Source organism: Astatotilapia calliptera, chromosome 16 (genome assembly GCF_900246225.1).
Source record: "Astatotilapia calliptera chromosome 16, fAstCal1.2, whole genome shotgun sequence".
Classification (NCBI taxonomy): domain Eukaryota; kingdom Metazoa; phylum Chordata; class Actinopteri; order Cichliformes; family Cichlidae; genus Astatotilapia; species Astatotilapia calliptera.
Genome location: NC_039317.1, coordinates 9,496,785 through 9,517,323, shown reverse-complemented (window position 1 = coordinate 9,517,323; position 20,539 = coordinate 9,496,785). Strand labels below are relative to the sequence as shown.

At 46.0% G+C, this 20,539-nt stretch overlaps 1 protein-coding gene across 1 annotated transcript in view; it reads right to left on the bottom strand.

The window, feature by feature from the left end:
* Nucleotides 1–981: 981 nt before the first annotated feature.
* klf7b (Kruppel like factor 7b) overlaps nucleotides 982–20,539 on the bottom strand; it is a 66,943-nt gene continuing 47,385 nt past the window's right edge. The window contains exons 3-4 of the mRNA XM_026143987.1: nucleotides 9,869–9,992; nucleotides 982–1,957 (exon numbers count right to left, since the gene is read on the bottom strand). Coding sequence (XP_025999772.1) covers nucleotides 1,906–1,957; nucleotides 9,869–9,992 — 176 coding nt within the window. The 3' untranslated portion in view covers nucleotides 982–1,905. The remainder of the gene's footprint in view (nucleotides 1,958–9,868; nucleotides 9,993–20,539) is intronic.

Sequence of the window (20,539 nt, the reverse complement as noted above, 5' to 3'; positions counted from 1 at the left end):
TTATTTTCCTAAATCTTATTAGTCTTATCTCAAGAGGAGCCGTGAGCGTAAGAACTGCAGTGTAAGTGTGTGTGTGTGTGTGTGTTGACGGAGCATGTGTGCTTGTTCTGTATGCAGCGTGTAGAGTGAGACAGAATTGTTTTTGTGTTGTTTTTTTTCCAAGTCTTTTATGATTTTTTTTTCCTTTGTGTTCCTTTTATCCTTATTTTTTCGCCGTAGAAAAAGGAAAAAGCACAGATAACATTGGAAAGAATTAAAAAGAAAAGTCAGTGCAGTCAGTGGATATGAAACAAGCAAAATTGACAGGTCGATGTGACCGTGTCTATTCAGAGCCACCACACAAAGGTCGGCTGGCATCTTTAGTTCCACGTGAATAACCAAAAAGCAGCTCTTGAGCTTCCATTCTCGCCCCGCAGTGCTGCCAGGGAGATGAGATCTCAGAGTCTGTGAAAGCGCTCGAGGATGACTTTCAGAATCAGAATGAAAAAGAAAATAAAAAACAAAACAAAAGAAAAACAAATAACCAAGAAACATATTCCCAGTTTTTAAGCAATCCTCTGCCCGGCTGCTGTAGAGTACGAGACCACAGAGGTCATAACAAGGTTTTGTTTTTCAGCTGCAGGGAGTCACAGGGCAGAAAGAGCAGCACACAAATGAAGACCTCTCTACTTTCTGTTTTTTATTTTAGTCCAAAAAAAAAAGCACAGACACAAACCCCTTTTCTGAGAGTCTGTGTGATTCTGTTGTTTGTTCATCCACTGATTTCTTGCAGTCTGCAGATGCAGTCGGTGCACATGGAGATTATAAAGACCAACAACGCTCTCCTTCTCATCCCAAACATTCTGTTAAAGTCTTCTTAGATTTTTTTTTTAGTTTTTTTTTTGTAGTTTTTTTCTTCTCAAACACATTGCTGTGAGTTTTAAGACATCTTTTCCTCACAGAGAGAAAAAATGTGTCATTCTTTTTTTTTTTTTTTTAAATAACAATAAGAAGAAGAATTATCGTCCTCTAAGTAGAAAAAAGGGAAGAAAGTGTCGCTGCGCATTTCTGTCAGATGGCCTGCGGAGGCGGCAGGCATCTCGGTGAAGGTGAGAGATGCAAAACACCCACTGGAGGAGAGCCTGAGAGCTGCAGCGGCACCCGCTGACCGAGGCCCCGTGGGCACACCAGCGGTGTCCCGGGCCGTGGGTTCGATTGTCACCCGTGCTGGGAGTCAATCCGTACAGTCTCTCTCCTGCAGATTTGGCATTGTTGTTTTCTTCACAATGAGTACTGGAGCTGACTGCGGCAGGTGACGGTTTGTGTGTTCCGTGTATGAGAAACGTCGATAAGAAAAGAGCAAGAAAGCTGAAAAAGAAAAAACAGTCGAATATCTGATTTCAAAAGCCGGTAAAGCACTAACAGCTGACTACATGGATATTTAAAAGTTTCTGCTCATCCAAAGTGACTCGATAAGTTTAACACACTGACTACGGAGAAAGTTTCAAAAAAAAGAAAAAAAGAAAGAAGGCGAGAAAATGTTTTGTCAAGCAAGTTGAGTACATGTTGATCTGGCAGTGTCCAAGCCCCCAGAGCTGCATGAGAGTGTCCGGGGTTCACCGGGGTGATGCATTCAAAGACAGGTGTGTGTGAAGTGTTTACTATTGCAAACGTGATGTGTAATTTTAAAGAAAAACAACAATCTAGCTACTCCTCGCTTTTTCCTCCTGCCCAACTTTCCCCCCGATGGCTGTTTGAGCCTACTGGTGTTTGGATTGGGGGAGGGGCGGCGGGGGGGATATGACGCAGGCAGTCGATAGCATGGCTGCCCATTCTTCTGTCCTCCTATCTCTCCTCCTATTTCTCCTTCTGCTCCTCCTCTTCCTCCTCGTGCTCCTCCTGCTCCTTTTCTTTTCTTCTTGTCCTTCAGATGTGCCTCTTCATGTGCAAGGCCAGGTGGTCCGACCTGGAGAAACACCTGTGGAGAAACATAGAAATGTTCCTTTTATTATCCAAAGAAAAGCATGAAATATGCATGTGAAATGAGAGCTTGGGCAAAGCAGGAGATGAATTTTTAAAAATGAATTTAAAAAAAGAGTTATATAAATGACAAATGTGCAGCTCTGCAAAGGCTCAATTAGCCCTCTTTCGTTGTATATTCGCACTAAAATAAGCACAATGCATCAGGTTGGCAAGTGTTGCTAATTGATGCCACCGGCTCTGTTTATTATCTGAGAATAAGCCACAGTCCCAGGGCCCTGAAATACCCACTGGCTCTGTGTAATTTTTGGAAAATCCCTATAATCACAGGCTCCTTGAACTTCCCACCGGCAATGTGTACTTGCTGGAAACTCTCCACACTTTTCGCACCCTGATGATAACCCCCACTATGCTAATGTCTCTGCTAGCTTCTCCTCCTTAGGTTACAGCTTCTCCCAAAAAGGATAAGGAGGGGAGAGAGAGAGGGGGGAGGAAGGACACACTTATTTCTGTTCTCTAAGACGCCTCTGTGCTGCTTGTCTCCATGACATGCATTTAAGAGTTTGGAAGTTTCAATGATGGCAGAGGGGATGTGAGGACATCAAATGAAAAGCATCAAGTCTACAGACCTCAAAATCCACTAAAATACTTTTCTGTGTATTTACAAGGAATACTTGAAACCCAAACTGGCAGAACTGCCCAGCCTCTACTGTGTTATCCTGTGTTTTTCTACTGTGCAGTATTAGAACTTCAGTCCTACGTGACCAATGATGCAAAGTACCAAGTTACCTTTATTACTATGACTAGCCAGGCCTGCGGCACTTTTTCAGATGTATGAATATACAATAGCAATGGAATTAGTTATCAGTGTTCCACCACTGAGGGAAATAATTTTATCAGTAGAACAACTATGATGATCACACATAATTTTTATTTCAAAATACGTGAATTTTCCTTTATTCTAAGTTGTAAAATTCTCGACCTTTTCTTTTTTTTTTCAACAACAAATCAGCATCAGCTTTCTCCGACATTGAAGTAATCATTTCTTCTTTTCTTTTCTTTACCAACTGTTGTGCAAATGTTAGCATTTAACACTTACAATACTCTTGACCAGTGTTATTGCAGTTTATCCAAGTCTGTTTAAGGTGATGGAGAAACATGTACCCAAGAAGGAATTACCTCTGGAACAGGCCCCAGTCCCAATGACCCTGAACTGGATAAGAGGAATGAATGAATATTGGTTTCATGTACAGTTCTAAACACTGAATTTCAAACTATTCATTTTGCAGTCTATAGGATAAATTCAAGTAAATACTTTCTTAAAACATGGTTTTGACACCTCCAAAAGCTCTTTGTAGAGAGTCACATCTGAGTTAGAGGTAAGAGTAAGATTCCAACATGCAACCAGAGAGAGACAGACTAAGAGAAGAAGAAAGAGAGCTAGATTATCTACAAGTAGAGAAGCACAGTAGTTCATTTCAACACCACGGTGAATTTAAGTGCTCTCGCTTCACCGGGTCACACCAGTGAAACCGTGATGTAAAGATGAATAGAGGCCAAGCCAGCCTCGGTGATTTCCTAAATGCGACTCAAACACCGCCATAAATCACAGCCAGACCCCCAAGTCAGTCCTCCAGCTCAGAGTAAAACAGTACTGTAGAAACTAATTAGATATGCACCGTGAACATGGACACTAATGCAGACAGGCTGGCAGTGCTTTCTGATGCCGGACCATTTAACTCAGTACTGGCTGCACCTGATGCAAGAGAGGGACACAAAACCAGGTGCTGGTGATACATAATATTAAACTGACAGCGTCACAAGTATTTTCATTTTATTGCCAGTACTTTATTAATTGCGAGGACATTAAAGTTGAACATCCAGTATAAAACAAATCACAAACGATATGACTAAAGGAAAGGCAAAACAAAATGTGGGCGAGACTTAAATGAGAAAATTAAAAATTCAATTTGCCAGAGGCTTTATTCATTATTAATTAGTCAAGCCTATTCTTTGTGCGAGCGTGTGCACGCGTGTGTTGTGTGTATAGGTAGGTTGTTGTTCGTTCCAGATAGAGACAACCAGACACAGCCAAACACCCAAATCGTTAAATTGCAGCACGACCTGCTTCTGCTGAGATTTATTCTCTGAATTTCAGCCTTTCGATTCTACAGAAAACCTCATTTGAAGGACGCTAAGTTGTGTGCTGCCTTGAGCTGGGCAAGCTGCTAGAAAGCCAGATGAAAATAGCAAAAAAAAAAAAGAAGATCCCAATATGAAGTGAAAGCCAATCAGCTCAAAGCAAAATAAGTGATCAGACACTTTCACTAAGGGGCGAGTGATGGGCTCTGATACATATATTACTGTTTGCTCATACAAACCTCTGCTCCCCAGCGCTAATAAAATAATAATCTCTACTTCAAGGTTTGACAGTAAAAACAACAAAAAAATAAGAAAATAAGAGAAACACTGTTCCATGAAGCAACAGTGTTTGATGCAGAGAGACGCCAACAACAGGTTGACTAGGATAAGATGCCAGCCGCATTCGCTAGAATCGTAAACGTGCCGCTTCCTACTGGGTGTCATTAAATCCCTCTGACGATTGTTTTGAGTCACACCATCTGTCAGCCACTTTTGCTTTTTCATCTCTGCTCCTGTGTGAGATCCTTCTAAGCTGATTTTAATAAAAGTCATTTTCTCTCTCTCTCTAGTTTTGGCCCTTCAGTCCACAGGATTCAATTTTGCTTGCAGACTTTACCAACGCACCAGTGCGCATTTAGTCAAGGTTGCTGGGATGCTGTTGAAACAAAACATGTACGTCTAAAAAAAGAAAAGAAAAGTCAGCTTTTAAACTCATGCCAGAAGAAGACGACTTCTTGTATTTTTTTCTTTTCTTTGGTTTTTTGTCTTTGCTGTAGGTTTTCTGTATACGTGGACCAGCTGTTAATTCACCTAAAATCTAGCGTGGAGTGAGGGTGCAGCTGAACTTTGCTCCTTGTTGCTTTGTGGTCTAGTGTTTCCCCTCAGCTCTAAGCTCGCCGTGTGGTACCTACTGTACACCTGCACCAGTCTGTGTGTGTGTGGCTGGACAGATGGCCATGTAAGTTACTTTGTCAATGTTGGGGGGGCGGAGTCTCAGGACCAGCTGGTAACCCCCCACTCCCTTGTTTCCTCCTCAAAACTCTGCTTTCTCCCTTTCTCTCCCCCCGCACCTCCTCTGTCCAGCTCCAAGGAACCATCGGGGGGTCCCCGCTTGATTAGGCGAGATTAATAACAGACCGCCGTGTGTCTGTGTGTCTGTTTCCCCAGGAGAAATTGTGTCAGATTGAACATTCTAGCTAATGTTAACCTCTCCATGCCTGCCACTTCTTGCCATTCTCATGGTAATATTTGCCTGACTCCACCCACCACAGATGTGTGTGTCTGTGTGTGCATTTGTCCACTACTGTACAAATCAGCGTGCGCCCTCGCTATGTTAACCTTGTAATTTGAACACTAAAAAGCCAAAAAGGGAGACGTGAAAACACGATTAAGACGAGTTGTTCTGAAAGGCAGTGACGTTGTTTAAGATTAACAAAAAGAAAAGAGGAAAGTGTTGGACAAATTCAAACTTTTACCTAAAGATGGAAAAAATGCGCCTGCTGCACAAAGAGTCTGAATCCATGTCTGTAGTTATATTTAAAGGCAAGGACTTTTAATCAAAGCAGCTGCTATTTTTTCGATGTCGCCGTTCATGCTTTGCATTGATGACTCACTTTGGAGAGCCTCAGCAAACATCTGCGTCTGTGCGGATGAACGGCGCCCTTACCTCACGCACTGAAAGCCCTGCTTCAGGTAGAGCCTCAGCTGTGCTTACGACTGAATCGGCTTACGTCTGCGCCATTGTGTGTCAAAAGTGTTGCGTTTATACGCCCGGACATTTAATTATTCATGCAAGTCGATATGACTTTGCATCTAAACATCTTTGCGCTCAATATGCATGCGAGTGTGAGGTGTCTGCATACTGTGTTTGTGCATTTATGCATGTGCCAGGAAAGAGCTAATACAGTCCCAGCTCTCAGTCTGGATTATGAAGCTTTCCAGCAGGTTTCTGGGGGGTTTATGTCTAAAATCCTAACTAGAGAGAACCCACAACAGCCAATTACACTGTCTCTAGGGCAAAAGTTTGCGTGTGTGCGTGTGTTTCTTTCATTCGAAAGGTATTACAGGCGCATACACATTCAGAGAGAGTGAATGTTAAAGTGGAGCTGGCATCTGGTGCCACTCAATTAGCTGTAGCCTGCTTGCCAATAGCCAGAATCCATTTAACTGCCAGCACAGAAGCATGAGTAAGCACACACACTTTCAAACACACACTCTCTCTCCTCTAAGAAGCAAACACAAAACAGTGACAAGATGACTCTCAACAGACTCACAAACACATCCCTGGTTGTTTTCTAGCAGGAGACTTAGACTTTAGTTTAGAGCGTACGCCCCTTCATCTGCTTCTCTTTTGTTTTCCTCTGTCCACATCAGACATGAGTTGGTAAAGCAGGAGCAACACACACACAAAAAATACAATTTAATACATAACATGATCTACACGTTAGTATTAACATGTATTCCTCTGGGAACTGATTTAATTTAGCATTATAGCATATTTCACCATTAAATTGACGATACTCTAAAATAAAGTCGTGAATCTTCATCCTGACACTTTATCCTGAACTCCTCTTGCACACAGCTGCTCACGTTCCTTTAAAATCTCTTCTCGCATTTAATATTTGTGCTTATTTACCCCCTTGTTTGTAATAAAAGAAGGTAAAATTTGTTAAAGTTTAGATCTACAGTAAATGTAGGAAAAACATGTAATTTATTTATTAACTTTTTAAAAAATGACCTGACTTCCTGCTATTTTGGATGTAACAGTCAGCAATGTTCAGAGGTCATTTTACTAAAGCACTGTGATACTGTAGCCAACCTTTCCTGCATTTGACAGCGAGCATGAAAAGTAGAAAACTCATTAGCAGCTCTTGTCTTACCAGATGCAACTTTGATCATTTTCAGTGATTCTGATAAGATATCTCTGTGATATATTTAGCCTACATTCAATGTGCCAAATGGTCTCAGTTATACTTTTCGAATACGTGAATCCACCGAGGTCCACTCATGTCCAAATGATGTAAATTTCATCATCAGACGTGAGGGTCTGTTTTCTATATATACAATGCACCAAGTACTCATCCGCCCTCTGTGGAGGATTTTAAGCGAACTTCACAGAAGCATAACAGGAATAATCGCTCAGCTGTCATATCTCCAGCTATCTGTGTCTGTGCCCAAAATGGACTTTACATACTGGAAACATCTTTTTTGGAAACTATAGCAATTAAAAAAACAAACAAACAACAACAACAACAAAAGCTGACAGGAAGAACTAATATAAATGGTTCCATCACAGGCTAATGCTCAGACCTTAAACATGCCCTTAGGTACCAGCAAATATGGTTGGCTAGCAAACTGTTGAGGCTGGGAAAAATGGATCTCAAGAGTCAAGGTCCAAGCCTAGCTTAGTAGAGTATTAGTACTAAACCTTTAACCTACTAGTGAAAGACTAATACATTATCTTAGTTTTCATACACTTACATCAGTGATCTCACCTCTTCTGCGAGAAGGTTTATAGTGCCATTTTCCCAATGTTGATGGATGTGTACTAGATGGCTCTGACTCAAACTGATAAAGCTGTGCTTCAACTTGAAGAGTGTTACGGTTCGGCGTTGGCAGTGTATTGTTTTAGGCGTTTTGTTTTGGCGTGACTGTTATGTGTTTCCTGTTTTACTTTGAAAGTCTGTGTTATCTTAGTGTTTTCAGTTTACGTTTCCCTGTCTCGTCAGGTCTAATTTGCCCCAGCTGTGTTTCCCTCCTGTGGTCCATTCCCTGATTGCTCCTTCTATGTATTTAAGCCTTGTGTTTCAGTATGTCATGGTCGCGATCTTCCCCCCCGTTGTAAATAGTTTGACGTCTTGTGTTTGGTGATGTAAATAAATGTCGTATCTTGCTTTAAATCTCGTTTTGGGATTATTTTTGTGGAAGCCCGTATTAGTTTTTTCTCGTGTGTTTTTGCCTTATTTTTATTTTCCTGCGTTGCACCCCGGTTGCCTAGGCCGGGGTGTAACATATGGGGGCTCGTCCGGGATCGCTGAGGGGACCGCTTCAGCCGTCCGCCGTCGCTGGAGGGTCCGAGGGAGGGACCGCTTCAGCCGTCTGTCTTCGCTGGAGGGTCCGAGGGCCGGTCCAGCCTTCATCCGCCTTCGCAGGAGGGTCCGAGGGACCGCTCCAGCCTTCGTCGTCTGCTGGAGGGTCAGTGGGACCGCTCCAGCCTTCATCATCTTCGTCTGCCTTCGCTTCCGCCGTCCGTCTCCGCTGGAGGGTCCGAGGGACCGCTCCAGCCTTCATCCGCCTTCGCTGGAGGGTCCGAGGGGCCGCTCCAGCCTTCATCGTCTGCTGGAGGGTCCGTGGGACCGCTCCAGCCTTCATCGGCTTCATCTGTCTGGATCAAACTTTTCACTTGGGGTTACATGTTTGATTTTTGGGTGGGGGGGAAATGTTACGTTTCGGTGTTGTCAGTTTTTTGTTTTTTTGCGTGACTGTTATGTGTTTCCTGTTTCACTTTGAAAGTCTGTGTTATCTTAGTGTTTTCGGTTTACGTTTCCCTGTCTCGTCAGGTCTACTTTGCCCCAGCTGTGTTTCCCTCCTGTGGTCCATTCCCTGATTGCTCCTTCTATGTATTTAAGCCTTGTGTTTCAGTATGTCATGGTCGCGATCTTCCCCCCCATTGTAAATAGTTTGACGTCTTGTGTTTGGTGATGTAAATAAATGTCGTATCTTGCTTTAAATCTCGTTTTGGGATTATTTTTGTGGAAGCCCGTATTAGTTTTTTCTCGTGTGTTTTTGCCTTATTTTTATTTTCCTGCGTTGCACCCCGGTTGCCTAGGCCGGGGTGTAACAAAGAGCTATTCATTTGCAACTCTGCAAATGAATAGCTCTTCATCTAAGTTTTGGACTGCTTGAATATGCAACGAGGCCTATGGCGAACTGAGAACTTCCTACCGGGATAACGAACAAAGAGGTCTTTCAAAGAGCAGGCACCCGCCCTTTAGCCGATGTTGTCGCAGAAACGCGCTTCCACTTTGCGTGCCATATTCTACATCTACCCCCTTATCGCCTGGCCAAGATTGCCATTACATGGTTCCCAACACTGGCAAGCGAAAGCGAGGCTGACCAAAGATCACATGGCTTCGAACGTTTATGGATGATCTGAAAACTGTCGACATCGCCTGGGATGAAGCCGAAGCAGTCGCCGCTGACTGACGATGGAGATTGTTAGCTGCCCAATGCACCGCTCAGCATAGGTGGAAGTTCTAAGTAAGTGAAAGTACGACTAACAATCAATGGATTTAGAGGTTTTTGGTGGAACCTAATGAGGGAAATAGTCTTTTTTTTTCACTAGGCATCTTGACTTGTCCCGGCAGAAGAAGCCTTCAAGAATGGCAGGAATTACACTGAAACAGTGAAGCAGCTCGATGGAATCACCATCTCTGATTTGGCTTTATGGAGGCAGAAGAGACCATATTTGGATAAGACAGTAGTGTGCAGTCAACTAAGGAAGCTAATTTGTTTTGCAGGGTGCATCAATTGACTGTATGGGTGGTTCGCACAGGAAGAGATACCTGCTAATTATACATAGAAATGTGTCACAGTGACCAAAAACAAACTGGAAATAATTAGCTGCAAACAAAACCTTACAGATACACAACTCTTTGGCTTGTATATTAAAAACTATTTTTTATCCTGGCCAGATAAAGGACGTCAAAGTCCTCCAAATGTAAACTGCACTGCGTGTTTGCTGTGTTTGTGCCGCCTATCCGTTTACCTGTCGCAGTGGTTGCACTTGAATGGCTTCGCTCCGGTGTGTTTGCGGTAGTGTCGTGTCAACTCGTCACTGCGGGCAAAGCGCCATTCGCAGCCCTCCCATGAGCACTTGTAGGGCTTTTCACCTGCAAAGGAGAGACAGGGAGGAAGAGAGAGGGGGAAGGTGTCACATTTTATAATCATTTTTACATCTAATTTCACACGTCTAAACTACAGCTGTTCGCTAATGTACAGGTTACCACCCCTGGCTTTTTCCAAACACACACACACACACACACACACACACACACACACACACACACACACACACACACACACACACACACACCCAGACAGCCCAGAGACCAGCCAGGCAGACAAGTTTTAACACAACAGCCATTTCAATGAGCCAACACACTCAATTAGCTGTAAATGAAGTCTTTCAGCACAGCGGCATGTTAATTCATAATCCCAAATTCACCCTGAAATGAATCTCGTTTTGTTCCCTCTATTACCCCACAAACTCACCACCTCCATCCCACCATACACACACACACACACACACACACACGCACACCCTGAGGTGGGTTGGGGTGGGTCTGAAATGTAAATGAAGTTTCATCCCCCGGTTCACCAGATGGGAGAAGAGATGGTCTATTGTTCTCAGCCTGTAGTTATCTCTCCATGATAGAAAGCCTTCCAGCTGTGCATGTGTGTATTACGCTGAGAGGTGTGTGTGTGGTGTGCAGGAGCAGACTGTCTTCAGATGGGACCTGAAGATGTCCGACTGTGTACATGCTTGTATGAGATTTCTCTCTCTCTGTGCGTCTGTGCGTCTGTGCGGGATGAGCAGATAAAGCAGCGAATCTGGGCCTTCTGACAAAACCCCCCTGCACACTTCCACAAAAATAAATAAATAAATACCACAACTAATAATAAAATGAGTATTTAGCTATGTTACAACAGAGTTTCAGAAGTGCACATGAATATCTCCTTTATTTATCTCCTTTGGACATGAATTCATACTTAGGCTCCTAATAGCATCAGTGCTAACGACCGGTTCTGGATTGCAGTAAATGTTGTTTTAGTATCTTTGTGTCTCTGTTCTGTATCTTATGCAGGCTGAACTCAGAAGTTTTCTTCTGGCATTACCCAAACCGTGAGTTCAGTTTGCACGGATTGCTCTTTCATTTCATCAGTGCCTTGGACCTGTAGCGGTGCTGGTTTAAAAACTAAAGTAGTTTGATAGCTGCTTACTAGTTATCTAATGTCCATATGCTGTGTTTTGTTGGAGGATTTTGGCTTGTGATAAAAGCTCAGCGAGGCTCATTATTTTTGCAGATGACCTTGAACTTTTCTTTTGTTTCAGCGCTCCTCTTGCTTCAGTCCAGTATTTAAAGAAATGCGGGACAATGCTTTTAAATATAAACCAAACCTGGGTTTTCTCTACTGCACCCTGTGCAGAAGAGGAAAAAAAGACTGTCTGAATGTAATTGCAGACCCCCGGTGTGTGTGCGTGTGAACTGTGGGGTGGTAACTATAATTGGGGTCTTAATGACTCTTAATGGGAAGTAATACAGCAGCTTACAGTCAGTTAGCCAGATGTCCCTGCAGCCCCTCTACTCTCATCACAGCACACACCAATCTTCTTAAGGAGACAAACACAAACACGCACCAATTCAGAGCTAAGTGGAACTAACGTGGAGCCCGAGCGGTACACAACATGGACCTGAAAGTCAGCCGTCACTGCCATCAAAATTTAGAATTTTCAACCTGGAAAATCAGACTAGAAATACACCAAGCCAAGATGGACAAACTAGTCTCAGGCATATATTTAAAAGAAAAAGAAAAAAACCTGGTGCCAGACCCACCCACAACTTGGCTTTGTCAGTGATTCAAACAAGTCTGGTGTTACAAAAAAAAATAAAAAAATAAAACCAATCAGAATTTTGTTGGCAGGATTCACTTTAATCATCATCATCCTCTTGTGTCAGAGCCAGAAAAATGATGAAAAGCTTGAGCAAGGTTGAGACAAAGTAACTGCTGGAGGAACAACAGATTCTGCCTTAACTGAAATGATGTTGGTGAGACGCTAAGTTGCTCGCTTCTGACGGGCCGAGGGATGAAGAATGCGTGCAGCATGAAAGACGACTAAATGGTTGGTTCACCAGGCTGCCCACTAAGGTACCATTTTAGGTGCCTAGCACAGAACTGCGTGAGTTGAAATGGCAATCTGGTTTGAAAATTAAGTCTGAGTAGTTGAAAGAAACATGAACATTTCAGACATTTTTACATATACAGCTTCCTTCCTTTCTCTCAGGTTATTTATCTTTTTTTGCTTTTTATGTCCACAGTATTACTGCAGGCCATAACGTCTCTGTCTTATAATTTTTTTATGAAGTTTAATTGTCTCAATTCATCACCTTGAATCATTGCAGCAGTATAGTACAGCTACAAGAAAGTACACCTTCATGCGGACCATGATGTGAGGTGGCGAGCCGCTCTGACAGCAAGGTGATGCAACGAGAAGTAAAAGATGATGTGCTACAGGAACATCCGACTGTGAATGATGCCCTTCTTCCCCTTTATTTCCCCACAGTTAGTGCGTCTCTTTGATCGGCTGCGTGTTTTCTCCGTAGACACAACATCACTGCAGTTTCAGTTGGACTAAATTAATTCCAGATCACGAGCTCTGCTCTCCAGGATTTGCATATTCAAATTTTCCAGTCAAATCTCATGCAGCCTGACGCAGATTCCCACAACAGGGATCTGGGTTTCGTTCCCGTCTCTCTGCTGTAAATTTTTAGCGACAGCTCTTCTTAACCACCGTAGTTTCTGATGTGTTGTGGATCACTGTGGACAGAGTGTCTCGGGGGGCTCAGAGCAGGGTAATCTCATCTCTCCAAACTTCTGCAGCTGCCATCTGTATTTCATTGTGTTTTATCATTAAGAGTCAACTATAATGCTGAGGTTTGTTTCCATAAGTGACACCACATGTCTTGAGACAGTACAGCTTGTTGGCTGGACCTAGTAGGCTTCACATAGCACATCTATCAATGGTACTGCTATAACTGGTCTATATGAAGATTTAAAGTTTTTTATGAATGAATCAGTGAAGTTTCTGATTTAGAAACTATGCTGATGGCTTTGGTGTAAAATTCATTTGATCATTTAGTCTGAGAAGTGGCGATGACTGAAGGTAGCATAAATGGTAGAAGGAGGTTTGACTAAAAAACGTAAGAGCAGCTCATTTAAAATACAAGCTACTGCATTTCACTCCTTGTAAATTAAACTCTCACCAGGGCACTTGAATAAATGCACAAGCACATATATCACAGGAAAGCAGCCCATGATCTGTGATGAAACAAAAACACGCTGAACATTTCCAGACCAGTTATGTCAGATGCCAAAAGTAAAACCAGGACTGGATCATAGCTTTGAATAGATTTAGCGCGTTTGACTATCTGATTCAAAATGCCACCTAAACTGGACAGGTACTTTAAAATATGTGAGTAACACATAAAAAAGACTTTGTACCAACAAGGTAAAAATCAAAGGGCTATTAGCTGAAAACATGGCATATCTTTCCATGGTGTGCAGTGTGTCCTTAAAAGATTTGAGGGAGCTGGACAAGTGTAGGACAAAAGAAGCAGTGGAGGAACTAAAAAAAAAGAAAGAAGAAAGAAATCTATGGCAGATGTGTCATGTTCTGAGTGAGTGTCTGCTGTTTTTAGATGTTTTTCGTGCTGGCTTGTTTCCAGACCTGCATCACCCATCTGTGATTCCATCAGAGGCAATCAGCAGGCCACTGCAGCCTTCTACTCATCGCCAGTCCGTCAGCTACTCCTATCGTGGTAACTCAGCTCTTCTCTTGTTATTTGCATCTTCGTATTTTAACTGCAGTTTCCTTGTGTCTCTACTTTGCCACTACTCACCTGCTCAGGCTGCATAACCTTCGCTGGCTGTCCGTCACAACTCATCCATTCAGGCTACATGCTTCAGCCGCGTTCACCTCACCTCCCTGCCCTTCTGCCCGCCGCATCTCTCTGGAAATAAATGAATGGATAAACCAACTCTCTCATTCTGCTCCTCAACCCAACACTGACTCTGTGCTTCAAGTCATTCCTCCATTTACAGGCCAACTCTTTAGTTTGGTGTCGATGAAAACATGATCATTGGCCCCGGTCTTGTCCCCCTGTCGTGGTTTGGGAACGAGGGTGCACTGGGCGCGATTCAGCTCTGGCGGAGTTCCACTTGTTCCCCAAATATCTTCATTGGGACTTTAGAGAAAAAAGTTGAGGGTCAGGGTCCCTCGATGAACTCTGACAGGCCAATAATCCTGATGTTGTTCCAGTGAGTACGTCCATCTAAGTCAATATTCTTGTTCTTGAGTTTAGCACAAGCTTGAATGATGCTTCGAGGCCTGGATGCGTTCTTCTGTCGAGCTGGCTTTGGTCTTCAGGTCAGTCAGTGTAGCTTGTCCGTGTCCAGTTTAGCTTTAAGAGAGGCAAGCACTGCTTTAATGTCGGAGGACACGGTCCTTGATATGGACTGTTGGTGCTCCTCCAGTAAGCTGGCCAAGGCGGGCATGCTCATCTGGCTAGCTGAGGAAGGCGAGTCATTTCTTTTGTTGTCTTTTTATTTCGTCAGTCTGGTTCCAGAGGCCATGTAGCTTTTCAAAGAAATACTATTCATTTAAATTAGAAGCCGATCAAGTTGGGACGAAAAAACCCCACGATGGGTTTCAGGTCAGGGCGGAAAAGCACAATATACGCGCCTACTCCATTCTTCACTCTACCAGAAGTCGATTGATCTCAACAAGGAGTATGGGATAATCTTGACTGAGAACAGAACAAAAAAACCCAACATATTCCTGAAGACTACTTACAGAAATTACAAGAAAGCTGCCTAATGCTTTGTTGAAGAGTAACGGTGGTCTTAAACAATCATATTTAATGTTTGAAGTCTACAAACTCTGTTTTTGTGTTATATGCTTTATTTCTATAATATATGTGTAACAGGTTTAAATACATTTCAATAGTGTTTCCTAGCAAATAATAAAGAAATAATGGGTTTCTCAATGTTTTTGCATAGCACTGTGTCTATATATATATATATATATATATATATATATATATTTATATATATATTTATATTTATATAAGCTGTCCATACCTGAGGCCTTGGAAACTGCCAAGCAAAGACTCACAGCCTTGGCCAGCCGCTTGCAGAGGTACACCAGAGAGATAGAAGGCAGGAGAATAAACCAGCTGTTCTCCACAGAACCAGCAAAGGTGTACTCTCAGTGGCAAGGGAACAATAAGAGAACAGCACCACCAAGGCTGGAGACGGAGCAATACTGGAAGAGCATATGGGAGAAGGACGCAACCCATAACGGCAATGCTCAGTGGCTAGTGGATCTGAGGGCAGACCATAGCAACCTAGAACAGGGTCCAGTAACCAGACATCCAAGCAAGGGTCTCTAGTATGAAGAGTTGGACAGCACCAGGGCCCGACATGGTTCACGCCTACTGGCTGAAGAAGCTGACTGCACTCCACGCTAGTTAACAAGAGACACCCGGAATGGCTAACCAAAGGTCGAACGGTCCTGATCCCCAAGGACCTCAAGAAGGGACTGGTCCCATCCAACTACCGACCAATAACCTGCCTCAGTACTACATGGAAGCTCCTGTCAGGCATCATATCGGCTAAGATGAACAGGCACATGGGTCAATACATGAGTGGGGCACAGAAAGGGATTGGCAAGAATACCAGAGGCGTAAAACACCAGCTACTGGTAGACAGAACAGTCAGCTGAGACTGCAAGACCAGACTGACCAACCTGTGCACTGCCTGGATTGATTACAAGAAGGCCTATGACTCAATGCCCCACAGCTGGATACTGGAATGCCTAGAATTCTACAAGATCAACAGGAACCTAAGAGCCTTCATCAGGAACTCAATGGGGATGTGGCGTACAACACTAGAGGCCAACTCCAAGCCCATAGCACAAGTCACCATCAAGCTACCAAGGAGATGCTCTGTCCCCACTGCTGTTCTGCATAGGCCTGAACCCCCTCAGTGAGATCATTAACAAGACTGGCTACGGATACCGACTACGGAACGGAGCAGTTGTCAGCCACCTCCTGTACATGGATGACATCAAGCTGTATGCCAAGAGTGAACGAGACATCGATTCACTGATCCACACTACCAGGCTATACAGCAATGACATTGGAATGTCGTTCGGACTGGAGAAGTGTAGTCGAATGGTAACAAAGAGAGGGAAGGTAGTCAGAAGTGAGGGGATTGAACTACCAGAAGGCAACATTGCAGACATAGAGGACAGTTACAAGTACCTGGGGATTCCGCAGGCAAATGGGAACTATGAAGAGGCCGCTAGAAAGGCTGCAACCACCAAGTACCTGCAGAGGGTCAGGCAAGTCCTGAGGAGTCAGCTGAATGGTAAGAACAAGATCCGGGCCATCAACACCTACGCCCTGCCCGTTATCAGGTACCCTGCTGGGGTAATAGGCTGGCCAAAGGAGGAGATAGAAGCCACTGACATAAAGACAAGAAAGCTCCTTACCATGCATGGAGGGTTTCACCCCAAGTCCAGCACCCTGAGGCTGTACGCTAAGTGGAAGGAAGGGGGCCGGGGACTGGTGAATGTCAGCACCACAGTCCAGGATGAGACAACGAACATCCAAGAATACATTGGGAAGATGGCCCCAACTGACTGAGTGCTCAGTGAATACCTCAGGCAGCAGAAACCCAAGAAAGAGGAGGGAGACGAGGAACCATCATGGAAGGACAGGCCCCTGCACGGTATGTACCACCGGCAGATAGAGGAGGTGGCTGATACCCAGAAATCCTACCAGTGGCTGGACAAAGCTGGACTGAAAGACAGCACAGAGGCACTAATCATGGCAGCACAAGAACAAGCTCTGAGTACAAGATCCATAGAGGCTGGGGTCTATCACACCAGGCAAGACCCCAGGTGCAGGCTGTGTAAAGATGCCCCAGAGACTATCCAGCACATAACAGCAGGGTGCAATATGCTAGCAAGCAAGGCATACATGGAACGCCATAACCAAGTGGTCGGCATTGTCACGGATTGCCGGGGCAAGCCGTGTGGAATGTAGAAAAGGACCCAAAAGGCGGCAGCTCTGGTGCAGGTGAGTGTTTATTGACAGGGGTGTAAGTACAAACAGCGGTGGCGACAAAACATGAAACCGGAAACCTAAACTGGGTAAACTAATAAGACAAACCAGAAACAAAACCGGAGCACCAGAAGGCCAAAAGACAAAAACAAAAAACGAGTCCAAAACCAAAAGAAACGAAGCACACCAGAACACAGGAAAAAACAGAGTCCAAAACAGAAGAGTTCAGGGGGCCGACAGCACAGGAGTCCAAAACAGTTCAGGGGGCCGACCGTGCGGACGGCAACGGCGGCGACGTGGACACAGTTCGGGGGGCCGGCCGTGCGGAATGCAACGGCGGCCACTCAGGCGATGGTGGTCCGGGGGCTGGCCGTGCGGAAGGCAATGGTGGCCACTCAGGCGATGGCGGTCCGGGGGCCGGCCGTGCGGAAGGCATCGGCGGCCACTCAGGCGATGGCGGTCCGGGGGCCGGCCGTCCGGAAGGCAACGGCGGCGACGAGGGAGACGACGGAGCAGTTCAGGGGGCCGACCGCGCGGAAGGCAACAGCGGCGACTCAGGCGATGGCGATCCGGACCAGGCGAGGCTGCAGAGGCTGGACTAGGCGAAGCACAGGCTGAAGCCGGACCAGGCGAAGCACAGGCAGAGGCCGGACCAGGCGAAGCACAGGCAGAGGCCGGACCAGGCGAGGCTGAAGGCTCTGAGGCCGGGCCAGGCGAGGCTGAAGGCTCTGAGGCCGGGCCAGACGAGGCTGAAGACACGGAGGCTGGGCCAGGCGAGGCTGAAGACACGGAGGCTGGGCCAGGCGAGGCTGAAGACACGGAGGCTGGACCAGGCGAGGCTGAAGGCCCTGGAGCTGCAGCAGGCGAGGATGATGATGGAGCTACAGCAGGCGGCTGGACGGGCTGAACGGGCCCCTCGGACCCTCCAGCGGAGGCAGGAGGCTGAACGGGCCCCTCGGACCCTCCAGCGGAGGCAGGAGGCTGAACGGGCCCCTCGGACCCTCCAGCGGAGACAGGAGATGAAGGCCGGAGCGGTCCCTCGGACCCTCCAGCGGAGACAGGAGACGAAGGCCGGAGCGGTCCTACGGACCCTCCAGCAGAAGTCACCACTAAGCCAGCAGTCATGGAGTCCTCTGGCAAACACGAAGGCAACTGGCGATGCACTGAGCACTGGCTCTGCCCAGGCAACGCTGACATGGTGCAGTTCTCAGGTGGCTGCATAAACTTCAGGGGTCCAGAATCAGCCGGGGACTGAGACCTAGCCTCTGGGGAAGCCCTGGAGCGGCAAACTGTGCCAATGGCGGCTGAACCATGAAAAGCACCTCGAGGTGAAATTAGACTTTCTCCCTGCATGGAGTGAATGAGTGAAACCGGTGATACTGGAGCCAGAGCTACGGGTAGCGGGGGCACTGGAGCTACTGGGGCCTGCGCTACAGGCGGCACTGGAGCTACTGGGGCCTGCGCTACAGGCGGCACTGGAGCCACTGGGGCCTGCGCTACAGGCGGCACTGGAGCTACTGGGGCCTGCGCTACAGGCGGCACTGGAGCTACTGGGGCCTGCGCTACAGGCGGCACTGGAGACTGAACTGAAGGGGGCACTGGAGACTGAACTGAAGGGGGCACTGGAGACTGAATTGAAGGGGGCACTGGAGACTGAACTGAAGGAGGCACAGGAGACTGAACTGAAGGAGGCACAGGAGACTGAGCTGAGAGGAGCACTGGCTGCGGGGGAGCTAACTGAGCTGAGAATGGCTGCCGGGGAGCTAACTGAGCTGGGAGTGGCTGCGGGGGAGCTAACTGAGCTGAGAGTGGCTGCGGGGGAGCTAACTGAGCTGGGAGTGGCTGCGGGGGAGCTAACTGAGCTGGGAGTGGCTGCGGGGGAGCTAACTGAGCAGGTGATATGCTGTTCACAATATCATATGCTGCACAGAACATCGCCCCTGAATGAACAGTCATACAGTCCGAAAATGAAAAAGAGTCCTCACTCACCACAGCCGGCGATTTAGAAGCCCGAACGTCCGGCTGTGGGGTGGCGCGCTTGCGGCGCGATCGGCGTCTCCTCCCCGCAGACGGCTCCGACGGGCCGGGCAAGATCACATCCGGCGAGTCGGGCAGCGAGGCAGTAGTGGCTGAGAGAAGGTGCGGTGTGAGCCGGAGAAAAGCCTGCATGGTCGGAGGGAGCGACTGCAGAAGCCATGGCAGGCCAGAAAAGAGCCGTTGTAGCCGACCTTCCACGGCACGACGGAGCTCCTCTGGAGGGTTCTCTAGCCATAGCCCGAGGAGAATCTCCACATTGTACGTAACGTCGTCCTGGAGCTCCTCGGACGGATTTACTGCCGCTGGGTCCATGGTGGCTGGTTCGTACTGTCACGGATTGCCGGGGCAAGCCGTGTGGAATGTAGAAAAGGACCCAAAAGGCGGCAGCTCTGGTGCAGGTGAGTGTTTATTGACAGGGGTGTAAGTACAAACAGCGGTGGCGACAAAACATGAAACCGGAAACCTAAACTGGGTAAACTAATAAGACAAACCAGAATGAGGATGCAGGGAGGTCCGGAGAAATACATACGGGGAGACGCAGGGAGACCGAGGGGAAACAACACAGACGAACCAGCGATTACTAAGACAGAAAATACAACTTAAATACACTCAGAACACAGGGAGATTACACACAGGTGGGAGACACAGCTGGGAGTGATTAACATGACGAGACCAGGGAGGCAAACTGAAAACACTCACATAAGACGCAGACCTTCACAATAAAACAGGAACACACGGGGGGGAACAGGGTAAACACCAATTAGAGGTGAACAGAACCAAAATCTCGAAGAGAAAACACAAAACGCTGGGTCAAAAGAACCCAGGATCATGACAGGCATAGTGTACAGGAACATCTGTGCCGAGTATAACCTGGAAGTCCCGAGGTCAAAATGGGAGACACCCCCAAGGGTGGTGGAGAATGACTGAGCTAAGATCCTGTGGGACTTCCAGATACAGACGGACAAAATGGTGGTCGCTAACCAACCGGACATAGTGGTGGTAGACAAACAGAATAAGACGGCCGTAGTGATCGATGTAGCGGTTCCTCAGAGAAGAGCTCGAGAGGATGTGGAGGGTGAAGGTGACAGTGGTCCCCGTGGTAATCGGAGCACTAGGTGCGGTGAGTCCCAAGTAGGGCTGCTCGATTATGGCAAAAATGATAATCACGATTATTTTCACTGAAATTGAGATCTCGATTATTTGACGATATTTATTTAACCCTTACGACCTACTATAGAACCAAGTCCGCCAGAGCTTATATTATTTTTTTTACATGCTGTAGTGCCATTTGTGGGAGCATTTCAAGTTGCTATACAACTATTATAGCCCATATTTTAATAATATGTATGCATTAAGTCCATAGTAACTACATTAATTGCAAAAAAGTGCAATAAAATACAAAAAAATTGAAAATAATTTTTGTTTTTTTTACATATATTTCTACTTGGAGAAATTTAAGAGGTTTATCCCTCAAAACTTTAAATACAAAAAAG